We start from the raw sequence: 26,371 nt of genomic DNA on the forward strand, positions 1-26,371 counted from the left end.
CTTCTTTTCATTCTTCTTTTCATTCTTCTTCTCATTCTTCTTTTCATTCTTCTTCTTCTTTTCATTCTTCTTTTCATTCTTCTCATTCTTCTTTTCTTCTTCATGAAAAGAAGAATGAGAAGAAGAATGAAAAGAAGAATGAAAAGAAGAATGAGAAGAATGAAAAGAAGAATGAAAAGAAGAAGAATGAAAAGAAGAATGAAAAGAAGAATGAGAAGAAGAATGAGAAGAATGAAAAGAAGAATGAGAAGAATGAAAAGAAGAATGAAAAGAAGAAGAAGAATGAAAAGAAGAATGAAAAGAAGAAGAAGAATGAAAAGAAGAATGAGAAGAAGAATGAGAAGAAGAATGAAAAGAAGAATGAGAAGAATGAAAAGAAGAATGAAAAGAAGAAGAAGAATGAAAAGAAGAATGAGAAGAAGAATGAAAAGAAGAATGAGAAGAAGAATGAGAAGAATGAAAAGAAGAATGAGAAGAATGAAAAGAAGAATGAAAAGAAGAAGAAGAATGAAAAGAAGAAGAAGAATGAAAAGAAGAATGAAAAGAAGAGGAAGAAGAATCTTTTCATTCTTCTTTTCATTCTTCTTCTTCTTCTTTTCATTCTTCTTCTTTTCATTCTTCTTTTCATTCTTCTTCTTTTCATTCTTCTTCTTCTTTTCATTCTTCTTTTCATTCTTCTTCTTCTTTTCATTCTTATTCTTCTTCTTTTCATTCTTCTTTTCATTCTTCTTCTTCTTTTCATTCTTCTTCTTCTTCTTTTCATTCTTCTTTTCATTCTTCTCATTCTTCTTTTCATTCTTCTCATTCTTCTTTTCATTCTTCTTTTCATTCTTCTTCTCATTCTTCTTTTCATTCTTCTTCTTCTTCTTTTCATTCTTCATGAAAAGAAGAATGAGAAGAAGAATGAAAAGAAGAAGAAGAATGAAAAGAAGAATGAGAAGAAGAATGAAAAGAAGAATGAAAAGAAGAATGAGAAGAATGAAAAGAAGAATGAAAAGAAGAAGAAGAATGAAAAGAAGAATGAGAAGAAGAATGAAAAGAAGAATGAGAAGAAGAATGAGAAGAATGAAAAGAAGAATGAAAAGAAGAAGAAGAAGAATGAAAAGAAGAAGAAGAATGAAAAGAAGAAGAAGAATCTTTTCATTCTTCTCATTCTTCTTTTCATTCTTCTTTTCATTCTTCTTCTTCTTCTTTTCATTCTTCTTCTTCTTTTCATTCTTCTTTTCATTCTTCTTCTTCTTTTCATTCTTCTTCTTTTCATTCTTCTTTTCATTCTTCTTCTTCTTCTTTTCATTCTTCTCATTCTTCTTTTCATGCTTCTTCTTCTTCTTTTCATTCTTCTTCTTTTCATTCTTCTTCTTCTTTTCATTCTTCTTTTCATTCTTCTTCTTCTTTTCATTCTTATTCTTCTTCTTTTCATTCTTCTTTTCATTCTTCTTCTTCTTTTCATTCTTCTTCTTCTTCTTTTCATTCTTCTTTTCATTCTTCTCATTCTTCTTTTCATTCTTCTCATTCTTCTTTTCATTCTTCTTTTCATTCTTCTTCTCATTCTTCTTTTCATTCTTCTTCTTCTTCTTTTCATTCTTCTTTTCATTCTTCTCATTCTTCTTTTCTTCTTCATGAAAAGAAGAATGAGAAGAAGAATGAAAAGAAGAAGAAGAATGAAAAGAAGAATGAGAAGAAGAATGAAAAGAAGAATGAAAAGAAGAATGAGAAGAATGAAAAGAAGAAGAAGAATGAAAAGAAGAAGAAGAATGAAAAGAAGAATGAGAAGAAGAATGAAAAGAAGAATGAGAAGAAGAATGAGAAGAATGAAAAGAAGAATGAAAAGAAGAAGAAGAAGAATGAAAAGAAGAAGAAGAATGAAAAGAAGAAGAAGAATCTTTTCATTCTTCTCATTCTTCTTTTCATTCTTCTTTTCATTCTTCTTCTTCTTCTTTTCATTCTTCTTCTTCTTTTCATTCTTCTTTTCATTCTTCTTCTTCTTTTCATTCTTCTTCTTTTCATTCTTCTTTTCATTCTTCTTCTTCTTCTTTTCATTCTTCTCATTCTTCTTTTCATGCTTCTTCTTCTTCTTTTCATTCTTCTTCTTTTCATTCTTCTTCTTCTTTTCATTCTTCTTTTCATTCTTCTTCTTTTCATTCTTCTTCTTTTCATTCTTCTTCTTCTTCTTTTCATTCTTCTTTTCATTCTTCTTCTTCTTTTCATTCTTCTTCTTCTTCTTTTCATTCTTCTTTTCATTCTTCTCATTCTTCTTTTCAATTCTTCTTTTCATTCTTCTTTTCATTCTTCTTCTCATTCTTCTTTTCATTCTTCTTCTTTTCATTCTTCTTTTCATTCTTCTCATTCTTCTTTTCTTCTTCATGAGAAGAAGAATGAAAAGAAGAATGAAAAGAAGAAGAAGAATGAAAAGAAGAATGAGAAGAAGAATGAAAAGAAGAATGAGAAGAATGAAAAGAAGAATGAAAAGAAGAAGAAGAATGAAAAGAAGAATGAGAAGAAGAATGAAAAGAAGAATGAGAAGAAGAATGAGAAGAATGAAAAGAAGAATGAGAAGAATGAAAAGAAGAAGAAGAATGAAAAGAAGAAGAAGAAGAATGAAAAGAAGAATGAGAAGAAGAATGAAAAGAAGAATGAGAAGAAGAATGAAAAGAAGAATGAAAAGAAGAATGAGAAGAATGAAAAGAAGAATGAAAAGAAGAAGAAGAATGAAAAGAAGAATGAGAAGAAGAATGAAAAGAAGAATGAGAAGAAGAATGAGAAGAATGAAAAGAAGAATGAGAAGAATGAAAAGAAGAATGAAAAGAAGAAGAAGAAGAATGAAAAGAAGAAGAAGAATGAAAAGAAGAATGAAAAGAAGCAGAAGAATCTTTTCATTCTTCTCATTCTTCTTTTCATTCTTCTTCTTCTTCTTTTCATTCTTCTTCTTCTTTTCATTCTTCTTTTCATTCTTCTTCTTCTTCTGAGGATGAGGATGAAGAAGAAGAAGAAGAAGAAGTAGGATGAAAATAAGAAGAATTCCAAGCCGGGAAAAAGTGTATCTGTCAGAAATAGAGGAGCTCTGCAGATACACTTTTTGCCGGCTTGGAATTCTTCTTATTTTCATCCTACTTCTTCTTCTTCTTCTTCTTCATCCTCATCCTCTTCTTCTGAGGATGAGGATGAGGATGAAGAAGAAGAAGAAGAAGTAGGATGAAAATAAGAAGAATTCCAAGCCGGCAAAAAGTGTATCTGCAGAGCTCCGCTAAGTGTATCTGCAGAGCTCCGCTATTTCTGACAGTTCTCTGACATTCACTCCATACAGCGGTTGAAACATTGTATCTATTTGTTTCCATAAATGGAAACAAATAGATACAATGTTTCAACCGCTGTATGGAGTGAATGTCAGAGAACTGTCAGAAATAGCGGAGCTCTGCAGATACACTTAGCGGAGCTCTGCAGATACATTTTCATCCTACTTCTTCTTCTTCTTCATCCTCATCCTCAGAAGAAGAAGAAGAGGATGAGGATGAGGATGAAGAAGAAGAAGAAGAAGTAGGATGAAAATAAGAAGAATTCCAAGCCGGCAAAAAGTGTATCTGCAGAGCTCCTCTATTTCTGACAGATACACTTTTTGCCGGCTTGGAATTCTTCTTATTTTCATCCTACTTCTTCTTCATCCTCATCCTCTTCTTCTGAGGATGAGGATGAAGAAGAAGAAGAAGAAGAAGTAGGATGAAAATAAGAAGAATTCCAAGCCGGCAAAAAGTGTATCTGCAGAGCTCCGCTAAGTGTATCTGCAGAGCTCCGCTAAGAAATAGCGGAGCTCTGCAGATACACTTTTTGCCGGCTTGGAATTCTCCTTCTTCTCATCCTACTTCTTCTTCTCATCCTTCTTCTTCTTCTCATCCTTCTCCTTCTCCTTCTTCTCATCCTTCTCCTTCTCCTTCTTCTCATCCTTCTCCTTCTCCTTCTTCTCATCCTTCTCCTTCTTCTCATCCTTCTCCTTCTCCTTCTTCTCATCCTTCTCCTTCTCCTTCTTCTCATCCTTCTCCTTCTTCTCATCCTTCTCCTTCTTCTCATCCTTCTTCTCATCCTTCTCCTTCTCCTTCTCCTTCCTCATCTCCAAGGGCATTTAAATTAAAGGTACAGTGTTCTGCACTAATATAAAGGCTCTCTGAAGCCTAGAAACCCTTTTTATAAGTTAAATTCGCAGCGAATAAATTCGCATTGAATCGAATTTCTTCCTCAAATTCGGCGAATCAGCCGAATCGAATTTTTGAATAATTCGCTCATCTCTAAATATAATCAAACCAAAAACACTGAAATTTGAAATACAGAGGCAAATTCGCACATCGCTGAGCAAAGTCGCAAAATCGTTTTCAGTGTCTGATGACGAATTTCCCCACAAATCATTATCACTCAATTCTGCAAGTGGTTCTGATTTACTATCGCTGTTCTCTAGCTGGTCTAAAACCGCTTTTGACGTAAAGGGACGCTTTTTGGACGCCATGGACTTTTCTAAGTTTCCAGGTAGAAAGAACAGTAAAAATGCAGGCAGGGCACAGGACAAAGCACTAGGGACAAAATGTATGTGAAATGCATTGAAACAGCAATCTTTTACTATGTAATAATCATTTTTAAAAAAATGACATTTTTTAAAAATTTCAAATGGTTCCGGCACCCGTACGTCCCGACGTCACAGGGACCGGAACACGGAAGCCGGATGCCGGCATCGGCCGGAGGAGATGGCCGGGGACGCTGCAGGGGACACATCGCGGGATCGAAGGACAAGGTAAGCGCTGCAGGGACTCCCTGAGCAACGCCGCATGGTAAGCCCGAGTGTAGCTGGGGGTTACCGCTCTTGGTACTCAAATTTTACCCCGAGCTACACTCGGGAATACCGCTAAGGAGGTTAATGCATATAACTCACCTTCTGGGTCTCTTTATGAAGAATTCCAAATGTGGTATAAAGGAATGTTAATGTACTGAATCTATAGTATGTGTCTCTCCTGTAATATTTGGCTCCAAAGTTAAATATCTTGCTACCTGGATAGAAGCTGTAAAAGATGCTTCATACTGCTTTAAAATGAAGACATCTTCACCCCCTTACAGTTTTAGAAAGTGAAGTCCTTAATAAGGGAAAGAGACACTTGGTTGATTGCTAATTATTATTTCAGGTACTTATATAGCGCTGTCAATTTATGCAGCGTTTTTTATGTATTGTACATTCACATCAGTCCCTAACCCTCAAGGAGCGTACAATCTAAGGTCCCTAACTCACATTCATACATACACTTACTAGGGTAAATTTAGACAGGAGCCAATTAACCTACCAGCATGTCTTTGGAGTGTAAAAGGAAACCGGAGTATCCAGAGGAAACCCATGCAGGCACAGGGAGAACAAGCAAACTCCAGGCAGGTGGTGCTGTGGTTGGGATTCAAACCAACGACCTTAGTACTGCCAGGCAGACGTGCTAACCTTTTAGCCACTGTGCTGCACATAGCTATACCTGCAAAAGGGGCCAGCAGTATGCTCAGCAGTGACACAAACAATGAAAGTTTTTTCAAATTACAGTAAAGACTACTACATTGTATGTTGGGCACTGCTATGAGGTATGTTAATAGGGTTATCATTTAGCTTGTGAAATTATCATTCAACCAAAAACAAAGACCTTACTGGATGAGAGCATGAACTATGATGGAACATGAATTTCTATTCTCAAATGCAAACCTTTAAGATTATTACTATTCTCTCTACAAAGCCTTACACTTGGCCCTTAAAGTGGTTGTAAACCTCAGGCATGAAATCTGCACAAAGCACGTCTTTCTATAGTGTTTACGTGCCCCTCTCCAAAGCACTAATTTCCATTTCTCTATGCTTCCTAACTTCTCTGCTGCACTTCTCTATATCTGTGCGAGCCACTTTTGACAAGTTTTCCTGACACCAAGAGAAAAAAGGTGACAAGGTAGGGAGCTCCAGCTGATTGACAGCCTCAGCTCTGTTCCTGTGTACTGTGTGAAGGGGGGAGTGTCCCTTCCCTCCAATCAGTTCTTAGAGCTCTTGTACAGTGTGTAACTGTAGCTGCCCTCCCCTGCTCTGTGAAGCTGTGAAAAATCCTTTTCATCACTGAGTTTTACAAGGATGTACAGTGCAAATGACTGCTGATAGATAGGTACAACCTATGTAGGAGGATTTGTTTCATCTTCTTGTATCACCTGAGGCTAGTCACTTCACTGGGTATATGTGAGGGTTTACAACTACTTTAAAGCGGAGTTCCACTCAAAGTGGAAGCTCTGCTTATTTGCCCCCCCCCCTCCACTGCCATATTTTTCACTTTTTGGGGGGGAGCAGATACCTATTTTTGACAGGTGCCTGCGGCAAAGTGAGCCGGAAGTTCAGCCCCCTCTTTCCTCCCGCAGTCTCCTGGGAACTCTCACAGGTCCCAGAAGAATGCCGGACCAATCAGGAGGCGCAGAGTGACTCGCGCATGTGCAGTGGGCACCAGGCTGTGAAGTCGCAAGCTGTCACACCCTGGTGCCCACAGTTGAGATGCCGACGCCATGGAGGAGAGAAGGGACGGCATGGGTGAGAACATCACTGGACTCTGGGACAGGTGAGTGTGTGTTTATTAAAAGTCACCAGCTACAGTTTGCGTAGCTGCTGATGTTTAATAAACACAAAAACGGCTGGAACTCTGCTTTAATGTAAAAGAAATGTCAGCAACCTGTAGAAAAGAGCTGTTTGTTACATCTTAAAGTGGAGTTCCAGCTGTTTTTGTGTTTATTAACCACTTCCCGACCGGCCGTTGTATATAAACGGCCAGACGGTGGCACTGCAGGGTCGGGGGGCCATTTATAAACGGTCTCCCCGCACCCTGCTTGTGTGCGCTCCCCGGGAGCGCGCAGCACCGCGATCCGGTGCCCGCTGTGTCCTCCGGAAACAGTGAAACACCGATCGTTGGACGAGACCTCTGTACGAGGTCCCGATCATGTGATCACTGATTGGCCAATCACTTCTGACATCATTGCTTACTACGTGTGAAATCTGTGAATGATCACAGAGGTCACATGGTACAAGGCTATTCAAAACAGCCTTGTACCATGTGACAAGCTGTGACCAATCACAGGTCACTTAGTAGTTCTCAATGGCTGCAAGAATGCAGAGAGAAAGATAAATGATTGCTTTTACATCCTATATGGGTGTAAAAGCAATCAGTGTAACAAAAAAAAAAAATCTTCATCACCCCCCAAAATTAGTACAGTGTCACCATGGTGACACTGTACTGCTAGGGTGACAGTATGTAAAAAAATAAATAAATAAATAATAATATAAAAAAAATAATATAATTTTTGGTTATAAACTAATTTGGCTTATTTTTTTTTTTTTTACTAAAAAGATAACGGAATACATTTTGGCCAGGATTTATGATGAAATATTATTTATTTGCAAAATAATAAATGGACATTTTCATTTACATAACAAAAAAAAATGAAAATCCCAGCGGTGAATAAATACCACCAAAATAAAGTTTTATCTGTCTCAGAAAAATGGTAAAAAATGTATATGGGTACAGTGTTGCATGACCGCACAATTGTCATTCAAAGTGTGACAGCGCTGAAAGCCGAAAATTGCCCTGGTCAGGAAGGGGGTAAAATGTATGGCTCAAATCGCACCGCACAGAATTCGCATGTGATTTGCACAAGTATGCAGTGCGGTTCCTGTGCGAATCACATGCGATATGCCTCATAAGTGTGAACCCAGGCTTAAAGAGCCATTGGCATGAATGGTAAAAACAGTCAAATCAGTTCTGTAGGCTTCTCCCTTTCCACAACCTTGCTGTTTCTATTCTGCTTTGCTGATGAAGCCCAATGTTCTCTCTTTTTAGTTGTGTGTTATATTGTAGGGTTCATTGCTAGACAAAGATTGACACACCTGAGATCCTGCTACTGAATAAATGATCTCCTTCTTTTCATCCACATGCAGATAGGCATTTTCATAAATTGTATGGTCCTCTTGAATGGTCAGGTAATGTTTACCAGTTACAAGATTCCACAGTAGCAGTGTATTGTCAAGAGAGCAAGAGACTGCACGCGTTCCGTGCCCAAAGACCTGGACGCACAGTATGCCAGCTGAAAGCAGACAGAGTGAATTACAAATAGTCTTGCTCTTAAAATCAACTTGTGATGATAGGAATATGAAAGCTGCCGCAGTCACACTTACCTCATTTTTGCAAGGTTTGCCCTCAATGACTAACATAATAATCATACATTTACTACCTAGAGTTAATGACTTTGAAGAACTGACCTGGCAGGTGTCATATTTTTGTCTTTAGGGTTTTCTTTTAAAGTGTTACTAAACCCACACCGGGAAAATCAGTCCCGGTATATGCAGTATATGCAGTAAAGCATGCTTGTTATACACACTGTGGAGCTAAGGGGTTAACCCACTGCATTGCATAAAACGCTTTTTGATCCTGACTTCTCTGATCCTCCCCTTCTTCTAGTACCCCCCTCTTATCTTCTGATAAGACGTATCGTGTGAAGACACTCTGCACATGCTCAGTTTGGTGTTTATTGCTAGAGAGGTTTTGTTTTCTTTGGAGAGTGCATGTGATCAGCACAGGTCCAATCAGACAGAAGTCAGGGGTTCTGCATCCTCCTAGAGCAGAAATAAAACTCCCCCTACAAGCTTTGCTCTCTGCACACACACAGTTTGGTGTGTATTGCTAGAGAGGTTTTTTTTTTCTTGGGAGAATGCATGTGATCAGCACAGGGCCAATCAGACAGAGGTCAGGGGTTCTGCATCCTCCTAGAGCAGAAAGAAAACTCCCCCTACAAGCTTTAACATGTGCTCTGCTGGACACTGAGCACACTAAGTCACAAGACTGCTCTAACTGCTGATGAGAAAAGGTATTTAGCAGTTTATATTTACTAAAATAGTTGGATTTCCATGTTGTATGTACTGTGGGTGACCAGATATAGTGAATGCAGGGTCCTGGGTTTAGTAACACTTTAATAACTGTAACAACTTAAAATCAAGGATAATCTATGTTACAAGGCAATTCACAATATTAGAACGATGCATATGTAAAATTTCAATCAGCAGAGGGCCTGCCGACACCTAAAGTGGTTTTAAACACAATATCAAAAATGTCAAATATTGCAGCTTACCAATCATTAGATATGATGGCTGCATCCTTGTTAGGCCCACTGGGACATGTAATTTCTCTGGCTGAATGTCTTAATAACATGAGGCAGATGTTTCCCACCTACTGCCAGACCACATCAAGAGGATCAATGACAATAGAGCAGTCATGCCACTGCAAATGTACTCGCAAATAAGATGTATATAGTGAACTATAAAATTAAAAAAGGACTGTACATTGACCAGGACAGGCATTTTCAGATGTAATACATTTTTTGTTACCTGGAGCCATTTTTACCATGCAAAGATTTTTTTTTTCTATTATTAATATTCTGCCTGAGCAGTCACCAATAAAGTTTCTTGTGGATGATATTATCGGTGTGTGAATCTCCTTTTCAGACTTGCTTCATCTGCTATAGGCGTGTTAGTGAGCTCTATGCTGGTCCTGCATCTGCCTTTCACAACTTAGTCCTCATGCACACTGGACATTTTTACAGCTGCTGTTTTTGGCTTTTGACGTTTTAACGTTAAAAAAAACGGCATTTTTGGATGTTTTTTTGACCAAAAAACGTTTTTGTAAAAAAAAGCTAAAAAATGCAAATGCAGGAAAACGCCTCTATACACTAATGCAAAAACACAAAAAAAAGCTGGAAAACTCATGTTTTTAACATGACTTTACACAGCTAACGTTACCAGCGTTATCAAAACGTCCCGTGTGCATGGAGCCAAAGTCTTAAGTTATTACTAAAACCAGTAATAATCAACTGCAGAGATAATTATTTAATATGATCAAGAGTAGATAAATTTCTATAGTCTTACAGATACAGTTGCAAGAAAAAGTATGTGAACCCCTTGGAATTACGTGGAGTTTTGCATGAATTGGGCATAAAATATGCTCTGAACGTCATCTAAGTCACAACAATAGAAGAACACAGTCTGCTGAACATAATACTACACAAACATTAGATGTTGCCATGGTTTAATTGCACATAACATGTAAACATTCACAGTGCAGGGAGGAAAAAGTATGTGAGGCCCTAGCTTAATGACTTCTCCCAGAGCTAATTGGAGCCAGGAGTGAGCCAACCTTGACTCCAATCAGTGTGATGATATTGGATGTGTTGCTGACAGCTGTCCTGCCCTTAAAAAACACACACCTGTTTTGGGTTTACTGGTTTCAAGAAGCACTGTCTGATGTGAACCATGCCTCGCAGAAAAGAGCTCTCAGAAGACCTACGATCAAGAATTGTTGACTTGCATGAAGCTGGAAAGGGTTACAAAAGTATCTCCAAAAGCCTTGATGTTCATGTGTCCACGGTAAGACAGACTGTCTACAAATAGAGAAAGTTTAGCACTGTTGCTACTCTCCCTAGGCGTGGTCGTCCTGTAAAAATGACTGCAAGAGCACAGCGCAGAATGCTGCATGAGGTAAAGAAGAATCCCAGAGTGTCAGCTAAAGACCTACAGAAATCTCTGGCACATGCTAACATTTTTGTTGACACATCTACAATAAGGAAAACATTAAACAAGAATGGAGTACATGGGAGGACACCACGGAGCAAGCCATTGCTGTCCAAAAAGAATATTGCAGCACCTTTGAAGTTTGCAAAAGAGCACCTGGATGTTTCACAGCACTACTGACAAAATATACTGTGGACAGATGAAACCAAGATTGAGTTGTTTGGGAAGAACACACAACACTATGTGTGGAGAAAAAAAGGCACAACACACCAACATCAAAACCTCATCCCCACTGTAAAACATGGCGGAGGGAGCATCATGGTTTGGGGCTGCTTTGCTGCCTCAGGGCCTGGACGGATTGTTGTCATTGATGGGAAAATGAATTCCAGAGTTTATCAAGACATTTTGCAGGGAAACGTACGACCATCTGTCCGCCAACTGAAGCTCCACAGAGGATGGGTGATGCAACAGGACAATGACCCAAAGCATACAAGTAATTCAACAAAACAATGGCTGCAACAGCACAGAATACGCCTTCTGGAGTGGCCCAGTCAGAGTCCTGACCTCAACCGGATTGAAATGCTGTGGCATGACCTTAAGAGAGCGATTCACACCAGACATCCCAAGAATATTGCTACACTGAAACAGTTTTGTGAAGAGGAGTGGTCCAAAATTACTCCAGATCGTTGTGCAGGTCTGATCTACAACTACAGGAAACATTTGGTTGAGGTTATTGCTGCCAAAGGAAGGTCAACCAGTCAACCAAGTCCAAAGGTTCACATACTTTTTCCTCCCTGCACTGTGAATGTTTACATGTTATGTGCAATTAAACCATGGCAACATCTAATGTTTGTGTAGTATGCAGACAGTTCAGCAGACTGTGTTCTTCTATTGTTGTGACTTAGATGACGTTCAGAGCACATTTTATGCCCAATTCATGCAAAACTCCACGTAATCCCAAGGGGTTCACATACTTTTTCTTGCAACTGTACAGCCGGCCCTTTGAGGGCAACCATATTGCTGATGCAGCCCGCAATGAAATTGAGGTTGACACCCCCGATCTAAGTTATAGCAGCTGACAGTGTTCCACACACCTTGAAAATGTAGTTCCTGTCCATCATGAGATGTTACAACTTCTGCTGTGTATTCATGATATATAAAATGAATGAAAAATCCAGAAGTAAGAATAGGATTTGTTTATGTGGCTACAGCAGCTGTGCCAGACCAGAGAGATCAATACTCAATAAGGAGAACTGTTTGATGTCTACTACCTTCTACCAAAAACTGAAATATTAGTTTTTGGCGAATTTCAAAAAAGATCCATTGGGTAACTCTTTATTTATTATTAGTATATAATAATGCAAGATGTATGTTGTTAAAGCTAGCTGTATCTGAGGTAATTTTCCCAACTTTGTATATATCCATTCTTTTCAAAGCAAATGCTTTTATATTTTTGGTATTTCTTCTATTTAGTGTTTTGAGATTATCTTTAACACCTACCAGAATGACCATTTAATGTGTGAATGACTTCAATATCCTTTATGTCCCACACTATCATGGTGCCATCATCAGATCCCACAACAACAAGATCCTTGTATGGGCAAACTTCCATTACTGTGATGCCTAAAAGGAAACATTAATACATTACAATGATTAGATCTTCTCTGTTTTTATCTGTATGAATCCAGACCAGATGTTGAGACCAGATCTTGACACAATCTAGGTGGGGCAAGGATGCTTATAGGCACCAGCAGGATTGAACTTGGCTCTGACCAAAAAACAGGACATGGAAATACTTACACCAGAGTCTCTGTTGGTTGAGTTGGATTTGTGCTAAGAGTGAGACCTTGAAATGGCCTTATTGGTGACAACTACCAGTTATACAGACAAAAGTGGAGTGACAAGTTCATGTGCAAGGAGAGGTCAGGGCATCCAGCCAAGCAGAGACAGTACTTAAACCTGGCCATTCACTGGTAGGTTTTCTTCTTTATCCTGCAGGCTGAATAAAACAAAGAGCAGATTCCTTCATCTATAAAGCTTGGATAAACTAATCTGCAGTGCTGGTTAAAGTATTCTGACAGCGGTCACAGGTGGCTGTCAGCATACCAGAACAGCTGCTGCATATAATTTGTTTGCTGTTAGGCCAACAATTTTCAGCCAGGGATTTCGAAGGATGTTTTTTTTTGGTGATAAATCAGGAACCAGCTAAAATGTATTCAGTGTATGACCATCTTAAGGGTTAGACAGAAACTTTGATCTTCATCCCCTAGGCCACGGATGTCAAACTGGGAGCCCTCCAGCTGTTGCCAAACTACAATTCTCATGAGGCATTGCAAGATTGACACTTATAAGCATGACTCCCAAAGACAGAGGTATGATGGGACTTGTTTTTTCGCAACAACTGGAGGGTCACCAGTTTGACACCCCTGCCCTAGGCAATGATCCTAACCTAACAGAGGGGTGGGGGTTTTTCAAAGGATGAAGCAAATTCACAAAAATGCAGAGCTTTGCAGAGTTCAGAGTTCAACAAAATTAGAACATGTGAGGTCAAGTAAGTAGTCCAAGAAACAGCAAAATGTACTTAAGGGCTACTAAGAGTGGTAACTTTATAATGTACACTTTTCCCCTAAAAAAGGAGCTTGGCCAATTTAAACAAATGCCATCAAAGCCCAATGTGTGGGTGTACCTATCTGACAGAATGGGGGTAAATCACATTTGATATTACATACACGTCATTGATCAAAAAAATAGATGCCAAAAAAGCTAAGGGAATTTCTTATCGTTCATTGGGGGGCACAGGAATAGTAGAAAATCATACTCCACTGGATTATTGGAGTTTACAATAATGTTGTTCGGGATAAAGAATGTACCAGCCCCTTTTAAAGGGTTATAAATGACCTGCAGGAAGGGCTAGAAGCATTTGCAGTTGCCTAACTGGATTACATTTCTATGTTTCCTCAGAACATCTCGTCGCACACACGTCAGAAAACCTGGGTATACTGGCAGCAATTAATCTGCCAGTCAAACCCAGTAAGTGTCAAATAGGCATGACAGAAGTCCAGTACTTGTGACACCAGGTAGAGGTAGGCACCCTGAAAAAGGGAAGGTTGATGCCATCATGGCCTGGTCTACCTCTCAAATCAAGAAGCAGGTTATATCAATCTTCGGGACAGCCGGTTACTATAGGAATTTGTACACAACTATAGCATTGTTGCTAAACTGCCAATTGATCTAACCAAGCAGAAACTACCTAAACTAGTTTTCTGAATGACAAAGTGTAAGAAGTGTTGGGAATGCAACAGCATGTACTATAATGTACTATATACAGTATTCTGTGGTAATATCACTTGACCAGTAGATGGCACTATACGCTAAAGGTTACTAGTTGTGTATATCTGAAAACTTGTTTGTTCCTCCTTTTCTCTATCATCTCTTCAGGAAGTAATGAGTCTGTAATCTGTCTGCTGAGAAATGTGCTTTGCATGTTTGTAACTTAAGCCACACAAGTAAAGCCTGAATTCTGCTATCACTACCAGTGTCTTCTATAACACATAACCAACAGGTTATGGGCCCAGCTCCAGACACTGGAATAAGGAAAACTATAAGCAAGTAAGTGCTGCATTTACAATCCTACCAATTCACTGAAAGATGGCAAGTGCTTCAGATATGAAGTTTACAATAGCAAAGCTCAACAACACCAACTACCAGCTATGGAAGTTTAAGCTTGAAATGCTGTTATCCAAAGATGACTTGTGGCAGGTACTAGATACACACAGACCCAATGACAACCCGGAAGAATGGGACAGAAAAAACAGGCAAGCAAAAGCAGTCATAAGCCTGTTAGTGGAGGATGATCAGCTCATTCATATAAGGAAAGAAAGCACAGCTAAAGGTATGTGGACTGCATTACAAAGACTGCATGAACGTGCAAACCTAAACAGTAAACTATATCTATTGCGCAAACTGTACAAGATGAGGCTGGAAAAAGGGCAGGAAATGGGTGAACATGTAAATGCCATGCTAGAAATTGTGGACCAGCTGGTTGCAATAGGCGAAGAAATAAAAGGCAACCATGTTGTGGCGCTACTTCTGTGCAGCCTTCCAGAATCATACAGTGCCCTTATAAATGCTCTAGAAACTAGACCGGAAACTGAACTGACGCTAGAATATGTTAAGGGAAAATTAATTGATGAATATAGCAGAAGAAAGGAAAATTTGCATAGTGAAGAGAACGAGAGACCAGAGGCAGCTCTGAAGGTGCATGAAGGCATAAGACAAAGCAAAGAAACCAGGGTATGTTTTCGCTGCAAAAAGGCCGGTCACCTGAAAAAGAACTGTTCAATCTGGAAAGCTGAGCAGCAAAAGCGGGAGCTACCCACAAGAGAAAGAGCTAAAGCAGTCATGAAAGAAAATGAAAGTGCATCATGGAGTGGTACTTTTAAAGTGACTCAGTATAGTACCTCACATGGATGGTACATTGATTCAGGGGCAACAAGTCACATGACAAGCGACGAGACATTCTTCACAGAAATTGATTTTAGTGTAAAAGATAAAGTCTTCCTAGCAAATGGGAAAAGTATTACAGGGGAAGGTAAAGGTCAGGGATTTCTGAACTGCAAAACGCCATTAGGGGGCAAGCAGAGCATCCTTGTAAAGAATGTTCTATATGTTCCAAGCCTAGAAGGATGCCTCCTATCAGTTAAAACCCTTGCAAGCAATGGACTCACTATCCAGTTCAGAGGTAATGAATGCACAATTCAAAATGGAAAGCAAATTCTAGCAAGAGGAAGATTAAATGAACATCTGTACAAACTCATCACTGAAAGTGAGAAGGCTAATGCGGCAACTCATAACCCACAGGACAAGTGCATCCACCTGTGGCATAGAAGACTGGGGCATCGAAACCCAGAAGCTATAAAGGACTTTGCAAAGAGAGGTCTATCAGAAGACATGAAAATATTGCCTTGCCACACACTCAGCAAGTGCACATGTTGCATCAAAGCAAAGGCCACCCGAACCTCTCTTCCACAGACCAGTCAGAGTAAAACCATTAAACCCATGGAACTGATACACAGTGATGTGTGCGGACCAATGAAAACCATCACACCTGGCGGGAACAGGTATTTACTGACTTTCATCGATGATTATTCCCGGTACACAATAACGTATCTAATGAAGCACAAAAGTGAGACATTAGAAAAATTTCAAGAGTTTGTAGCTATGACAAGCAACAAGTTTCAAAGGAAACCTGGAATAATACGCACTGACAATGGAGGGGAATATATGAATAAAGAGATGGAATCATACCTAAAGAAACAAGGTATTATACACCAAACAACCGTACCATACACTCCTGAGCAAAACGGTGTAGCGGAAAGAAAGAATCGCACTCTTGTAGAAATGACAAGATGTATGATTACGGACGCTGGCTTACCTAACAAATACTGGGGAGAAGCAATAATGACTGCAACATACCTACAAAACAGGCTCCCATCAAAAGCTATTGAGAGTACACCATATGAAATGTGGAATGGATCAAAACGTAACATAGGACACATCAGAGTGTTCGGCTGTAAAGCATATGCCCACATTCCAAGTCAGAAACGCTCCAAGTTGGAGAACAAAGCCATAGAAGGCATTCTGGTGGGCTACAGTGAGCAGAGTAAGGGATATAGAATCCTTTGTCCAAAGACCAATAAGGTCACAGTAAGCTGCAGTGTTTATTTTAATGAAAGTGAAGAACCAGATAATACAATTCTTGAAAAATGTAGAGATTTACACACTGAATCGGCAAGAGACACTGACCCATGCGAAGCAGGACAAGAGCCAGAACAAGAAGTGGAACTTACAATCAACGAGCCAATAGAATCCACTGAACAACAAGAAATCAGAAGATCCTCTCGAATGACAAAAGGGATACCACCACGCAGGTTATCATACGCTGCTAAAACACATCAAACACAGGAGCCAACATCCTGGGAAGACATAGAAACTTTGCCGAGAAGGGAAGCCGATCAGTGGAGGAAAGCAGCTGAAGAAGAAATAAAATCACTTCAAGAAAATAAAACTTGGTCACTAACAGAACTCCCTCCCGGTCGCAAAACCGTCGGAAACAAGTGACTGTTGCACTCTCTTCAACTGAAGTGGAATACATAGCAGCAGCACATGCATGTCAAGAAGCCATTTGGATTCGTCAACTTCTACTAGACATGGGACTGAATATGTCACAACCCACACCCATCTTTGAAGACAATCAGGGATGCATAAAGCTTACACACTCTGAGAAGATTAACCCAAGAACCAAGCACATTGATGTAAGATATCATCTGCTCAGAGACATGCAAGAACAAGGGGTTATCGACATCCAGTACTGCCCATCAGAGGAGATGACTGCAGACGCACTCACCAAACCTTTGCCAAGGGAACGTCATTGTTTTCTACAAAAGAGACTAAATGTCATATAATTATGCACATGCCGTTGAGAAGGGGTGTTGGGAATGCAACAGCATGTACTATAATGTACTATATACAGTATTCTGTGGTAATATCACTTGACCAGTAGAAGGCACTATACGCTAAAGGTTACTAGTTGTGTATATCTGAAAACTTGTTTGTTCCTCCTTTTCTCTATCATCTCTTCAGGAAGTAATGAGTCTGTAATCTGTCTGCTGAGAAATGTGCTTTGCATGTTTGTAACTTAAGCCACACAAGTAAAGCCTGAATTCTGCTATCACTACCAGTGTCTTCTATAACACATAACCAACAAGAAGGCCTTCCAGGCCTTGAAGGAGGACTGGCCAGTGCTCCTGTACTTCAAGCTCCAGATTTCACCTGTTGCTTTCTGGTGCATGCCAATGCATAGGGCTTAGGGGTGATCTTGAACCAGGTGGATCAATCAGAAGAGGAACATCTCAGGGAGTAGTATTTTTCTATTTGTTCTCTTGGCTTTTTTACTGTTTCCCCTTCTTTTCTCACCTTTTCTGTTCTGCTATATAATTTTGCTCTCTTTTGGTTACAGTTTTTAACTCAGTATACAGTCATGGCCAAACATACTGGATATCCAGAGGTGGATGTGGAATATACAGTCATGATGAAAAATTTTGGCACCCCTGCATTCTGTCAGATAATGCACCACTTTGCCCAGACAATTGTTGCAATTACAAATGTTTCAGCATTCTCATGTTTATTTCTTTTGTTTGTATTGGTATGACACACAAAAGTGGACAAGCAAAAAGCGAAATCTGACACATTCCACGCAAAACCCCAAAAAATGGACTGGACAAAATTATTGGCACCCTCAAATAAATATTTAGTAGCACACCTGTTGGAAAAAATAACTGAAATCAGTCGCTTCCTGTAACCATCAATCAGTTTCTTATACCTATCTACTGGAATTTTGGACCACTCTTCTTTCGCCAACTGCTTCAGGTCTCTCGAATTGGAAGGGTTCCTTTTCCCAACTGTCGTTTTGAGATATCTCCACAGGTGCTTTATGAGATTGAGATCTGGTCAGTTCAGTACTCTCCAGGGCTTTGTCTGAAACCATTTTTGGGTTCTTTTTGATGTGTGCTTTTGGGTCATTGTCCTGCTGTAAGACCCATGACCTCTAACGGAGACCAAACTTTCTGACACTGGGCCCTACATTGCACCCCATAACTCTTTGGTAGTATTCAGATTTCATATTGCCATGCACATAGTCAAGACATCCAGTGCCTGAAGCAGCAAAGCAACCCCAAAACAGCAGTGAACCTCCACTATATTTGACTGTAGGGACTGTATTCTTTTCTTTAAAGGCCTCATTTCTTTTTCTGAAAACAGCAGAATGATGGGCTTTCCAAAAAGCTGTAATTTTATTTCATCTGTCCACAGCACATTCTCCCGAAAGGAATTTTGGCTTCCTCAGGTAAGTTTTGGCAAACTCCAATCTGGCTTTTTTAGGTTTCTGTGTCAGCAGTGGGGTCCTCCTGGGTCTCCCACCATAGGGTCCCTTTTGATTCAGATGCCGATGTGTAGTTCGAGCTGACACAGTTGCACCCTGGAAGTTGACCGAGGTTCTTTAGCCAACATTCGAACAATCTTTGCTAAATTTTTCTGTTTCTTCCACATCCAGGGAGATTAGCTACAGTGCCAGGGGCTGTAAAGGTCTGGACAATGTTGCGCACAGTGGACACAGGAATATTAAGATCTCTGGAGATGGACTTTAACGTTGAGATTGTCCATGCTTTTCCACAATTTTTGTTCTCAAATCCACAGACAATTCTTTGCTGCTCTTTCTCCTCCCCATGCTCCATATGGCACACAGAGACACAACAGAAAGGTTGAGTCAATTTTTCACCATTTTAACTGGTTGCCAGTGTGATTTCTATATTGTCAGCACCTGTTAATTGATACCGGTGAGCTTAATTAAAAATTACAGGAGCATCACAAACTTGGAATGCAATTATTTCTTACAATTTTGAGAAGGTGCCAATAATTTGGTCCAGTCCATTTTTGGGATTTTGCGTGGAATGTGTCAGATTTGGCTTTTTGTTTCTCCACTTTTTTGTGTCATAGCAATATAAACAAAAGAAATAAACATGAGAATGACAAAATATTTGTAATTGCAACAATTTTTTGGGTAAAGTGGTGTATTATCTGACAGAAATGCAGGGGTGCCAATATTTTTGGTCATAACTGTGTATTCCACATCCACCTCTGGATATATAGTATAATACTTGTTTATATTGATTACCTTTGTAATATTATCTATAATATGATTACTTTTTGTTCAGTTAAAACATCAAGAAAATATCTGAAAAGCCAGAATACTGTGATGTGATGTGATGTGCGAACCACTCTGATTTCTTCAAGACAGGAGGATGGTCAATATAAATGTCAGTTCCTCCTCCCAGGAAAGCACCCCTTAGTTTTAAATCACTCTTGATGATGTAGTTGGACAATCTATGTGAACATGTTCCTGCTGTAAAGTTTATTACTTTATCTTACATTTCTGCTCAGTGATTGTGCACGTAGTATGGCAACAGTAGAAAAAAATCTTCCTTTCCAATGCTAATCCATTCATATTTTAATTTCTACACTGAGAAGCTCTGAAGACATAACCTACACCTTTAGGCACCAAAAAAGAAACACTAAAGGCATAAATGTGGTTCACCTTGTTTTTGGACTATGGTAAAAGATAACTAGAAATGAAGTATAGTCTTGACATTCTGGCATCAAGTCATCAAATACCTTTCTTGAATCCTGTAAGAGTGGTCTGTAGAGGTCCACCAGGTGGCTGGAAAAATCCACTTATAGGAATAAGGGTGGGATTTGGATATTGCTCAAACCAGGTGAAACATTGCTTGCAGAGGTCACCAATTAAAGATGGGCAGGACAGCTTTAAGAAATGCAGCCTTGCCAACATCTCTACATATATGATGCAGGGATCTGTAGGGAAGTAACAAATGTTTTGATTACAAGAGCCTTTTCCAAAGAAATGGTTAAACCAAGCAAAAAGTCCCATTTGTTATTTAATACAGTATGTTCTCCTACAATATTTCTTGGGAAAGTTACATTTATTTATTTAAACATATATTTTAACTTGCTCCTAGTTTATGTACCTGAATTTGTCTTGATATCAGATTCCTGTGTAGTAGACTAAAAAAAAAAAGCCACACTCAGCCTAAAACAATCCCATCCCTATTCTAAACATTCCAAATAAAACTATATCTGTAAAAACAAAGTCTGTAAATACTAACCTCCCCTGCTACCTTAGTTGCTGACCTCCATAGTTGCTGCAGGAGATAGTGGGGACATGGAGGTCAGCAGGAGGAACCAGCAAGAGCTGCTGGGGATACAGTTGGATGTGTTAGTTTCCCAGTGAACCTCAAGGGACCATTTATCAGGAGAAAAGAAGGTATTCATCACCACCAACAGCAGGAGATTTAAGTATTTCCAGTCTTCGTTTACAGGTACAGGTAGTTTTGGGAAGTTTATTATAGGAGCCACATTATTCAAATTAGTTTTGTAACTAGAACGTTTTTGAATGTTGTTAATGTAGGTGGCTATAGTACATATGTATAAATTGCTGGGGTGACGGGGTCATAAGAAGTTTCATTGAATAACATGAACTTGTGACTTTATAGATATCATTATCCGACACAATAAAGGAAGAGAAGAATACTTACAGTATATGATATCAGCATTTTTTTCAACAGTTTTTAATGGGATCAGCACAGCTTTCAGAACCACAGTCTCTGCCCACAGGTCCCAGCACACTGTATATTTCCTTAGTAACGGTACAACACTCCAGGGCACACCAGGAGATGTACTCCCTCACTTTCCTGCAGCCCAGTAGAGCACACAGCAGCACAGTCCCTCCTTAGTGGTGTATAATAGTTTCTTCTGGTACAGGATTTAGTAGCATGAACAGGACATGGCTGAGTATGTCTCTCTTTCTTCCTTTACTTCCTCCTTCCTGGCTTCCTAATCCAGACCACAGGGGCAGGAATTTATGTACATAATTATACATAAAACTGTGATATCAGCATCTAACAGTAGGGGGCAGTATATCATTACAAGTACATACATAAGATGTATTTTGCTTTTGCAAATAATTACAGTGAGGAACAGAAGTATTTGAACACCCTGCGATTTTGCAAGTACTCCCACTTAGAAATCATGGAAGGGTCTGAAATTCACATTGTAGGTACATTCCCACTCTGAGAGACAGAATTAAAAAAAAAATTCTGGAAATCACATTGTATGTTTTTTAACCTCCCTGGCGGTATTCCCGAGTGTAGCTCGGGGTAACATTTCAGTACCAAAAGCGGTAACCCCGAGCTACACTCGGGGTTACCGGCATGTGTTCTTCACTTACCTTACCCTGCGCTCCCACGATGTGTCCCCTGCAGCGTCCCCGGCCATCTCCTCCAGCCGATGCCGGCATCCGGCTTCTGTGTCCTGTCCCTGTGACGTCGGGACGTACGGGCGCCGCCGCCTCCGGCGGCGGGAAATTTAAAGATTTTAAAAAATGTCATTTTTTTTTTTTTACATTTTACATAGTAAAACATTGCTGTCTCAACCAATTTCACATACATATTGTCCCTAGTGCTTTGTCCTGCGCCCTGCCTGCATTTTGTTTGTTCTTTCTGCCTGGAAACGGAGAAATGTCCATGGCGTCCAAAAAGTGTCCCTTTAGGTCAAAAGCGGTTTAGATCAGCTAGAGAACAGCGATAGTAAATCAGAACCACTTGCAGAATTGAGTGATAATGATTCGTGGGGGAAATTCGTCATCAGACACTGAAAACGATTTTGCGACTGAGCTCAGCAATGTGCGAACTTGGCGCTCTATTTCACATTTCAGTGTTTTTGGTTTGATTATATTATTGAATTAAATTTTTTATTATTTTTATGATTATTTATTAAATTATAATTTATGATTTTGTGTTTCAAATTTTATCATACCCGGGATGTTTACTAGACTCTTGTTCGGACAGATTTCAGTGAGTTTTTCCTAAAAATTACAGCCTACAATAAAAAAAATACATATTTCCATGCAAAAAAATGGTACCGCTTTCAGCACCAAAAATCTGAAATAATCATACCGCCAGGGAGGTTAAAGAATATATTTGTCTTGCACTGCTGAACATAAGTATTTGAACACCTAAGAAACAGCAAGAATTCTGGCTCTCAAAGACCTGTTACTGTGCCTTTAAAAAGTCCACCTCTACTCCACTCAATCTAACTTAGTAGCACCTGTCTGAGGTCTTTAAAGACACCTGTCCACCCCACAGTCAGTCAGACGCCAACTACTACTATGGGCAAGACCAAAGAGCTGTCAAAAGACACCAGAGACAAAATTGTGGACCTCCACAAGGCTGGAAAGGGCTACGGGGCAATTACCAAGCAGCTTGGTGAAAATAGATCAACTGTTGGAGCAATTGTTAGAAAATGGAAGAGGCTAAAGACGACTGTCAGTCTCCCTCGGACTGGGGCGCCATGCAAGATCTCACCTCGTGGGGTATCACTGATTATAAGAAAGGTGAGGAATCAGCCCAGAACTACAAGGGAGGAGCTGGTCAATGACATGAAGAGAGCTGGGACCACAGTTTCAAAGGTCACTGTCGGTAGAACACTACGCTGTCATGGATTCAAATCATGCATTGCACAGAAAGTTCCGCTGCTCAAGTCATCACATATCCAGGCCCGTCTGAAGTTTGCCAATGACCATCTGGATGATCCAGAGGAGGCATGGGAAAAAGTCATGTGGTCAGATGAGACCAAAGTAGAACTTTTTGGTCTAAACTTCACTCTTCGTGTTTGGAGGAAAAAGGACGAGTTGCATCCCAAGAACACCATCCCTACTGTGAAGCATGGGGGTGGTAACATCATGCTTTGGGGGTGCTTTTCTGTGAAGGGAACAGGACGACTGCACTGTATTAAGGAGAGGATGAATGGGGCCATTTATTGTGAGATTTTGAGCAACAACCTCCTTCCCTCAGTCAAAGCATTGAAGATGGGTCGTGGCTGGGTCTTCCAACATGACAACGACCCAAAGCACACAGCCAGGGTAACCAAGGAGTGGCTCCGTAAGAAGCATATCAAGGTTCTGGAGTGGCCTAGCCAGTCTCCAGACCTAAATCCAATAGAACATCTTTGGAGGGAGCTGAAACTCCATGTTGCTCACCGACAGCCCCGAAACCTGACAGATCTAGAGGAGATCTGTGTGGAGGAGTGGGCCAAAATCCCTGTTGCAGTGTGTGCAAACCTGGTCAAGAACTACAGGAAACGTTTGACCTCTGTAATTGCAAACAAAGGCTTCTGTACCAAATATTAACACTGATTTTCTCAGGTGTTCAAATACTTATGTTTAGCAGTGCAAGACAAATAAATTCTTTAAAAATCATACAATGTGATTTCCTGAATTTTTTTTTAATTCTGTCTCTCAGAGTGGGAATGTACCTACAATGTGAATTTCAGACTCCTCCATGATCTCTAAGTGGGAGTACTTGCAAAATCGCAGGGTGTTCAAATACTTCTGTTCCTCACTGTATATTGCATGTTAGTTTATCTGGAAAGTAGATAATATAGGTTGCTGAGAATCAAATGATCTTTAATAGTTTAGGCTTTGAGTAATTATCATGTACATGGTCCCTGGAATTCTTTATTTAACCACCGCCTGCCCGCCATATAAGGTAATGATGGGAGGGTGGCAGTTCTCTCGTTCTGGAAAGATGTCATATGATGTCCTCCCACTCTAACTGCGCATGCGGCGTGGCGATGAATGGTGCACTGTGTCCCTGGGACACAGCGGATCACCGATCACTGTAAAGAGCAGATGACGTCGGCTCTGTCATGTGATCAGCTGTGTCCAATCACAGCTGATCACATGTAAATAGGAAATTCCGGTTATCGGCAGTCCCCTCCTCCTGCTGACAGCTCGTGAGGTGAGCCGGTAATTGGCATTCCTCAGAGGGGACATTTACACTGATCCTCGGGGCACTGATGATCAGTGTAGCGCTATCAGTGCCACCTGTCAGTGCCCATCAATGCCACCTGTAAGTGCCCATCAATGCCACATATCAGTGCCTACCAGTGCCCATCAGTGCCACCTATCAGTGCCCGTCAGTGCTGCCTAAAAGTTCCAAACAGTGCCGTCCAACAGTTACAATCAGTGCCCTCTATCAGTGCCAGTCAGTGCCGCCTATCAGTGCGCATTAGTGCCACCTATCAGTGCCATATATCAGTGCTGCCTTTCAGTGCCCATCAGTGATGCCTGTTAATGCCCATCAGTGCCACTTACCACTGCCTCCTCATCAGTGCCGCCTATCAGTGCCCATCACTGCATCCTCATTAGCGCACATCAGTGAAGGAGAAAAATTATTTATTTACAAAATGTTATAACAGAAAAAACTTTTTTTTTAAAAAATTTTCAGGATTTATTAGTTTGTTTAGAAAAAAATAAAAACCCCAGTGGTGATTAAATACCACCAAAAGATAGCTCTATCTCTCTCAAAAAAAATAAAAAATTTTATTTTGGTGCAGTGTAGCATGACCGCGCAATTGTCATTCAAAGTGCGACAGCGCTGAAAGCTGAAAATTGGCCTGGGCAGGAAGGGGGTAAAAGTGCCCTGTAGGCAAGTGGTTAAAGTTAGATAGGTTCACTTTTTCTAACATGTTGCATGTTATACCCATATTCAGGGTGTAACACGTTGGTGCTGCAGCTACTCACCTTTTCGGAATTTTTCCTTTCCTTGTTCATCTTAATGGCAGCATACAGATTCCCACCCAAATGGGATGAGTTACAGAGAATTCTGCAAGCCGGGTCTGTCTTTGATTTATAGTTAACCAGTCCTATAAGGTTGTGGGGGCAGAGCCATAAGCCTTTGTATGCTGCCATGAAGATGCACCAGAAAAGGAAATTTATAGAAAGGTGAGTATACAATTTTCCACTTTTTCATGTGTATTTGTATCACAATTTGACTGTCTTTTGTTTTGAAATATGGCATGCCCCCTTCTTATTGAAGATGTAGGCTTCTGCATCCTCTACCATTACATACAGTATATGGTGTCTGTAAAACTCAGACATATCTGTAGGTTTACATTATGTTCTTTAAATATTCTATGTAAAATGAATAATTATAATTTAATTGTATCTAGGTTTAAATTAAAGAGAAAAGCAGAAAACTCACCTATTTGGCCCTCAATGAAGTTGATAGTGGGTTGAAAAAGTCGCAGTGTGTCATGCACAAGTTTGGCCTCATTATTGTTAATGTGTTTCAAGCACATGTCAAAGTCTTTTATGATACTGTTAATTCCACACGCAACAATTTTGCTAGATATCCAGTTCATATTACCTGTAGACATTGTGTTTTAGATTTAATATTTCTTTTTAGAAAATAAACAATAAAAAAGTACATCTGCTAATAAATAGAATATGGTAAGTGATGTTAGTAATTAGTATTTATTGAAGACAATATAACCTAAGTCAATCTGAACTAGTAATTCTGTGTCTACAAGGTTACTACAGCACATTTATCTGTTTAAATAGAATGCACTGGCTGTGGGATATAGTAGGTAATAATCCGTTTTTTTTCTGTGGGATATAGGAGGTATTAATCCATTTTTTTCTGTATATTTCCAGGACCCGCCCATTCCCATTGTTAGTACTGTAAAATAATTCTAAATAAAGATAATATGGAATGGAATGTTTTATGTCTGTAAAAATCAAGGGATTACGTTGAAACTTTGCCACTTCGGAGAAATGCAACGGAGTCCATGTGGAAGGTGAAATTAGGAATGATTTATTGGTTTTTAAGAATGCAATTTGCTTTAAAAAAAAAAACTGGAGGTATACAGAAGCTCCATTCAACTTTACTGGACCTGTTCTTGTACCTCATTAATTTATGTTTTTTTTCCACAGCACAGAAACATAGGCATTGAACAATAAAAAAAAAGGGGGGGGGATAACTAACACTAAATTAAATAACCTAAACTACCCTAAAGATACCCTTTAAAGAAAAAACTCATTTTATGCAATTTCAGCCTGAGAAGTTTGATGTGGAAAAATAAGAGTTTCGGCTTCTCTGAAATTTCACAAAGTCAGTAATTACACAAATAAATCAATTGCATCAAAATCACTATCACTACGTTCATCTCTAGTCCTAAAGCCAATGGCAGATGTCAGCATCAAACTGAGGGATGACCTAACAGTGAAACTAGCCATACATGAACACATCTATTTCCTGACACAGCTGGGTTTACAAGTGGGTTCCTCAATCTTTGGGCATACACACATCAGTA

At 39.6% G+C, this 26,371-nt stretch overlaps 1 protein-coding gene across 1 annotated transcript in view; it reads right to left on the minus strand.

Annotated features, from left to right (window-relative positions):
• Window positions 1–26,371, minus strand: part of NWD1 (NACHT and WD repeat domain containing 1) — a 97,622-nt gene that overhangs the window by 17,332 nt on the left and 53,919 nt on the right. The window contains exons 11-14 of the mRNA XM_089667611.1: window positions 25,261–25,425; window positions 19,817–20,014; window positions 12,089–12,211; window positions 7,916–8,112 (exon numbers count right to left, since the gene is read on the minus strand). Coding sequence (XP_089523737.1) covers window positions 7,916–8,112; window positions 12,089–12,211; window positions 19,817–20,014; window positions 25,261–25,425 — 683 coding nt within the window. The remainder of the gene's footprint in view (window positions 1–7,915; window positions 8,113–12,088; window positions 12,212–19,816; window positions 20,015–25,260; window positions 25,426–26,371) is intronic.

The sequence above is a fragment of the Staurois parvus genome, unplaced genomic scaffold (genome assembly GCF_062004578.1).
Source record: "Staurois parvus isolate SC_StPar_1 unplaced genomic scaffold, SC_StPar_1.0 ptg000053l, whole genome shotgun sequence".
Classification (NCBI taxonomy): domain Eukaryota; kingdom Metazoa; phylum Chordata; class Amphibia; order Anura; family Ranidae; genus Staurois; species Staurois parvus.